The sequence below is a fragment of the Peromyscus leucopus genome, chromosome 6 (genome assembly GCF_004664715.2).
Source record: "Peromyscus leucopus breed LL Stock chromosome 6, UCI_PerLeu_2.1, whole genome shotgun sequence".
Taxonomy (NCBI): Eukaryota; Metazoa; Chordata; class Mammalia; order Rodentia; family Cricetidae; genus Peromyscus; species Peromyscus leucopus.
In genome coordinates this window covers 54,063,700-54,070,323 of record NC_051068.1, presented here as the reverse complement: position 1 = coordinate 54,070,323, position 6,624 = coordinate 54,063,700, and the positions used below count along the sequence as shown (strand labels likewise).

At 36.9% G+C, this 6,624-nt stretch overlaps 1 protein-coding gene across 1 annotated transcript; it reads right to left on the bottom strand.

The window, feature by feature from the left end:
- Positions 1 to 4,036: 4,036 nt before the first annotated feature.
- On the bottom strand, positions 4,037 to 4,288 carry LOC114691740 (60S ribosomal protein L38-like). The gene has a single exon (XM_037207297.1). It carries the CDS (start codon positions 4,286 to 4,288, stop codon positions 4,037 to 4,039), a length of 252 nt encoding a protein of 83 aa, XP_037063192.1.
- Between the last annotated feature and the right edge of the window lie 2,336 nt (positions 4,289 to 6,624).

Below are 6,624 nucleotides of genomic sequence, written 5' to 3'. Positions count from 1 at the left end.
CTTCCGGGTGACTGCATGCATCACCTGGGGAACTGAGTTTACATGACTGGGGGGTCATAATGATGCCACACATCCTGCTCTGCACCTGATAATTCTCTGCCTTCTGTATTGGAATCAGAGAGCCTGGCTGCAAGCTTCTCCTATAAGCATAACACCCACCCTCAGTGAACTATAAGAAGAGATCTCTACTCCTTTCCTGTGGGTCCTCATTAGTCTCTTTCAAGCCCCACCTTGTCAGTCCCTGGTGCTGGGCTCTGACATAGATGATTATTCTTTGAGCCACCAGATCACAAAAAGATAACACCAGGACTCATTATTAATGATGAAATTGTGGCCAATAGCTTATGGTTGTTTCTAACTATCTCTTATAACTTAAATTAACTCATATCTTCTAATCTACATTCTTTTACATGGCTCAGTTACCTGTTCTTTGTAGTGCTCATGCTGCTTGCTCTGTGGTTCCTGGTTTCTCCTTCTTTTTCTTCCCAGCATCCTCTGTACCTCGAAATCCTCCTTAGTTTTTGGCCACTCAGCTTTTTATTAAACCAATCAGGGTGATATATCTTCATAGCGTACAAAAAAGACTTTTTCCACAAGAGTCTGAACTTTCCTTAAAGCCCCCTCCAAGCTCTTAACTGTCTGTCTGTCTCTGGTATTAATATACTTATTCTAATATACTCCTTAGCTACATTGATCCTTATCATCCCTCATCCAAAACCTTTAAATAATCATATTTTCTATGAACTTATACTATTTCAGGAGATATTTAATTAGTTTTGCCTTAAGTTCTGTAATATCACCACAGAGGGAATCTGTGTTCTTGTCTTCTTGAAAGAATTTAAAAAGTTTATTTAGCAAAGCAAAGCAAATATTCCTAACAGAGGTTGAACGGAACTTTCCCAAAGGGTGGCAGCAGCCCTTGAACCACCTTGCTAAAATGTTCTGTCAAGTCCAAAATATTGTGTATTTTTTTAAAAAAAGAATATTTTAAGTGTTTCCACCACTTTGAATAACATTTTTCAATTAGTGACTACTAGTCATTCTCTCCATTGAACCCTGCTTTGATTATTTCTAATATGATTTCATTAAATTTTTACAACACATACATACATGCATATACACAAATAACTTTTTATTAATATTTATGTGATGAGTGTCATATTCCCAAACATGTTGGACCAGATCTTCCTTTAGGGTATTTTTTTCTATGACACTCCCCCCCAAAAAAATCCACAAAGGCAGAAGGATCAAAACTACAATATAAACAAGATAATAACAAAATAAAGACCATGTGATGGTGTAGATCCTTAGTGCACATGTGAGTAAATACCCTGCATTTACTTGTATATGCAATGTTAACAATCTGCCTAAGCTCAAGGATTTAGCCACAAACGGACATTCTGGCCTTCTGGACAAACATGGCTGTGATTTTTTTGCCTAACTCCTTTTGGAGACTTCTCTTGTTCTCAAAATTAATTTTATGACTATCTTTGAAAACAACTTGAAGTCCTAGGGTTTGGATGATTTGTTGCTTTTAAATTCAAGTCTGCATGGAAGGCTGGGACTTGGGCTTTTGCAGTTAGATTATTGGGCTGCATAAATAGGAAATATGACTTAAGATGCCTTTAGGAACAGAGTCTCTCAGATATACCATTTATGTCTGTCTTCTACACAGTAGCATGTCTTAGTAGAATACAATATAAATTAGTGATTTGCTGATGTTATTATTATACTAACATCAGTGGCGTTACCAACATCAATATTTGTCTTGTAATGCCAAAGGGAAGAGCACACCTTAACAAGCAGCTCTGTGAAATGAGACTCAAACCCCAAACTCTCTGCTTCTCATACACATTTCCCCTACCTTCTTATCAAACCTGATGCTTTCATGTCTCAGTATAGTAAGGGGATAATAGGAAGATGCATTGGAACATATACGAATTCTTATGTAAACAAACATGTGCATGTCACTTTTCTTTATAAGAGCAAACTGATGCTGTGCAATGGATAATAATATTAATCTGTGACCAAACTGCAGGGAATCTATTTTATGTGAGCATATTAAACTTATTCCCATTTGAAATATATTACTGTGATAGTTCTCACATTTCAGAAAGGTAATGATTCAAATCCTTAGCTGCCTTTTATCCTTCTTTCCTGTTGCCCTGCTTAGGCACTCTAAAATGAAACTTACTCAGTATTTAGCAGTTTAAACTATGACCGAGCTGTCTTGTCAGTCTCCACACCTGTGCTCCTGCTGCCTGCGATTCTGGTTATTTTTCTTCTAATTGTTGCCATCAGAGATCTTCTTAAGAGAACCCTGTAGACACTGCCATGACATACTCCCTTGCTCAATCTGGTTTCCCTCTCATTATCTGACCCTTCTCACTGCACTTCATAGTTAGGAGGAGGGTCATCTGAAAGGGGCTTTAATTGTCTCTGTGAGCTAAGTATCAGATGCAGCAACCGAACAACAAAGGGCATCCAGATGAGCACTGTCACTATTGTTGAAAGCAATGCTACTTCACACACTTAAAAAAAAAATAGAGCTCTAAAGTTTCAAAAGCTTCATTGTTCAGAAACATGGGCTTGTGGAATGTTGTATGAAATATTTGTGGTGACTAATTGTGGAAGTTTGGAGCATTGCTGCTTCTCTGTCCTGAGGTTAAAACAGGCTCTGGCAGGGAAATCGTGGAGGGACAGCTCAGGAAGCTAAGCAACAGTGAAGTCCTAACTTGCCATGTGTTGATGTTTATGATTTTTGGTATCTATGGGGTCTTGGAGTTCAAGTCTTGTGATGGGATTAATGAACTAGAGAAAGGACAGAGAGCTTATCCTTTGTGTCATGTGAGAATTTAGACAGGAATTGGGGACCTCATTAGAACCCATTGTGAACCCAGACAGGAACAGAGGCTTACTAGAACATCATAGTGATGTAATGACTTGGATATCACAGTCAGTACAACTGTGAGGAAATATATTTCTGTGATTGCCATGCCATGCATTGTACTATGAGGCACAGAGACTATTATGTGCTTTGCCCAGGTGAAAAAACTCTCTTTTCTCCCTATTATCCAAAGAAAATCCATGCTCTAACATCTGGTTGTAAATATTCTTTTTGCCTGGAAGAATCTTGAAAGAAAAGAAAAGAAAAACAAAACAAAACATTTGCTTGCAATTCTTTTACTTTAGATCATTGTCCATCACATTTTTCTCATTAAAAATCATCCTTCCTGTTCTGTTGCCACATCTGAAACTCAGGCCAACCATTTTCTGGCTATGAAATCAACTCTGGATTTACTGTGCTCCATATTTTTCATAAAATACATCATTTACTAATTACATTTATTATTGAATGAAAAAAGAAAGAAAAAGAAAAGGACATGACTGCTCCTAGGTATCGGGAAGGAGAAAGTTTATTGTAGATAAAAGGAGAGCATAGCCAGAGGCAGAGTCATCTGAGGGAGTCCAGAGTGGACATGGCCAGACTGATCTGTGCCATGTGTGGAGGGTGGGAGATAAGAGAGAAGGGAGAAAGGGGAACCAGGTACAATAGTCAGGATGCCCAAAGGAGAATAAACCAGGGAACCAAAATGTTTGGGTTATATAAAGAAAAGCAGCTGAAGGGAGGGCAGCCTAGTCCCTGGGCTGGAGAATTCAGGGTAAGGGGGAGGGTATGCCAACCAGAAGGACCCTGTAACAGGTAGGGACTGAGGGACTGTATGGAGAACTTGCAGCCAGGTCTGCTTTGATATGTTAAGTAGACACCTCAGCTAATTGTCCCAGGTTTGAAATTATTAAATTATTAACAATTATTAAATGCATTACGTGACCACTAAACTATAGACCTCACGTCAGTTGTCCCCTGAATTATTTCTTCTATCCTGATGCTTTACAAGTACCTGTAAGAGAATATTGTTTTCTTTGTAATTAAGTAGCAGTTTCTAGGTTGTTTTCTTGAATTGAGAATTATTTTTTATGATCACTATTTATTAATAGAAAGGTTTATAATTTTTATTTCATTATCTGTCTTTTTTTAGCTTTTCACATTTTTTATAGTCAAATTCGGAGGTCTGATTCTTTTCAGCTTATTCACTGCCAATCCAGGTGGGAGAGACTGCTCCAACTTCTGGGTCTTCTTGTCTGTGATGACCAGGGTATAAAGGTACCTGCTGCAGCGAACTTTGAACTTCATATTATTCTTGTTCTTCTTGATCTTGACAGATTTGGCAACCCTCTGCCAGGTTGTAAGCAGAAAGCCCTTGATTTCCTTGGTTTTCCGAGGCATGGTGAAAGATGCTTGGTCCTAGATACAGCATATTGGCGAAAGCAGAGAACAGAGCAAGCCTTATTTCATTATCTTAAGCATTTTACTTTTAATCCTCATTAACATTAAATCGTGTAAGTTACAAGTTTCATATTTTTTTCATTTCCTTCTGTTAACTCATAAAATATTACTTCAAATAGGTCATTTCATTCCGAGTATTGCATTTTCTTTGTCCTAACAAGCCTATCATGCATGTGTGTGTGTGTGTGTGTGTGTGTGTGTGTGTGTGTGTGTGTGCATGTGTATATAAATCTAGAGTTATCATCACAAATCACTCATGTTACAATTAAAGATATCTGTGATATATCTGGGATACAACAAAAGTCCTTATTTTTGTCTTTATAATGTGGTTTCTTCATGTTATCGATTCGCTAGCTAAGAATCCTCCAGTTTTCAATTCCAGAAACAGACTTTCTCTGTTCATTCTTATCCAAAGAGAAAGCCCATATAGGCCACAAGACTGAATTAAATAGTCTTTTCAAAGACATTGTTTAAATTATGTACATACCACCAATCTTGTACTCTTAAATTTATAAACATTATCCTTTCATTTTGTTTTTTGTTTCAAGGAATTTTTCTAAAATTTCCATGTGTATTTCATATAGAACATTTGCTTTCTTTTTAGATATTACAAAAATGTTTTCTTTCAAGTAATTTGGTGCATGTAAAATGACTGAAAGTAAATGCAGTTAAGTAAATGCAGATAGTGCCTGCTCAGTCCCTCCCCTAGAGTACTGCTCCTAACACTCTCTGCCTTGGTTCTGTTTCATTTGCTTTTGAGAATTCCAGTCTACTATAAAACTTGTAAACTATCTGTCAGTACATTTCACTCCTTTCGTTTCTATTCTTTTGTGAAGATTCGCTTTTTCTAAAGCCTTCTTTTCATTCCATTATGAAAATGGGTTTAAGAGGTTTTAGCTGCGTGTGTATTCTGTTGTGGTCTCAAGTCCCTGCCTGAGTGTGAATTAGGCACTTAGAGAAGAATGCAAGCACAGGAAGTACACAGAATGGGACTAGCATGCCTCAGAAGCCTGGCTCCCACAGGGCTTGACTTACTTTAAGGGGAAAAAGAAAAAGCAGGATAAATAGTAGGATCCTGAGAGATTATCTGCTTTGTTCTCTGCCTTCAGACAGTTAGCTATCAATGTTTTGCAGGGCACATATATCCTCATGATCATTCCAATGTATAATGTTCATGGTTCTTCTCTGCAAACTATAAGGATGGTGCACAGCTCAGGATCCCTGATAATGCTGGCTATCATGGGTGCTTTCTGGTCCTTGTAAATGCTCACATGAGGAAATTAAATACTTTTCAATATTCAACAGTTACAATGAGTTTTCAATTCTACTCACTTAACATGTAAAGCACAGTCTAATCTTGTTGACGTATAGTGTAAGCAAACTCTTTGTGAGGAATGAGAGGAGATTCTGTCTGCTTCTGGCATCTGAGCCTTGATGTTATGTATATATATATCCTCCTTTAAAGTGGCAAAGATTTATATATATATATATATATACACACACACTACCAACCTCATTAGTTTGGTATAAAGATTAAATAAATGAATGCATGTGAAAACACTGAGAAACCCACAGATATGCTTCAGTTGTGAGGTCTCTCTTTTCTTCCCTTTTTATGGCCCACTCCGAGTTTTGTTTGTGTAGCTATTACTGCATCTGGAGCTTTATGTCTTTGTCTGTTTTTTGCTTTGTCTGTTTTTTTTCAACTCTGTAAATTTCCTACAGAAATTTGAAGTTAATATTTATGTTTTGGTCCTATTTGAAAAAGATAACCCAGAGCAAAATATTAAGGTCTAGTTTATCATTTGTGATTATGTCTGCTTCAAATATGAAAGCCCAGCATATTACACTCTAGACTAGAGAGTAATGAGATGACCTGCACTTCAAATATAGGTCAATGCATCAGTTTGGGAAGCAGGGAACCATCACGATTCCTAAAGGATAAGAATGTCTGCTACTCAAGTCTAAATATTTTGAGCCAGTGCCCAGCTTTGTAAACATGTTAACCTACTGTTTTAAAGTTGCAGTCAAGTTTTGTTTGAATATTCCTCAAATCAGATCAAAGATAATTTACCAAATACTGTGAATTAGAGTTAGGTTTAATTAAAGGAAACACACTAACATCTAAAATGTTTAGTTAAGCTTAAATGTTTGCCAGTATTGGAAGAAGGGTTTAATTCAGCATGCTTTGACAGTATTAAAATATTATTACGTGAAGAATGTTTGTGGTGTGAAGAATTAGACCATTCCCTTATAGAGAAAAAAAAAAAAAAAAC

What these genes read in the sequence shown, in the direction of transcription:
- LOC114691740 (XM_037207297.1), bottom strand. Translation starts at nt 4,288, where the DNA reads ATGCCTCGGAAAACCAAGGAAATCAAGGGCTTTCTGCTTACAACCTGG.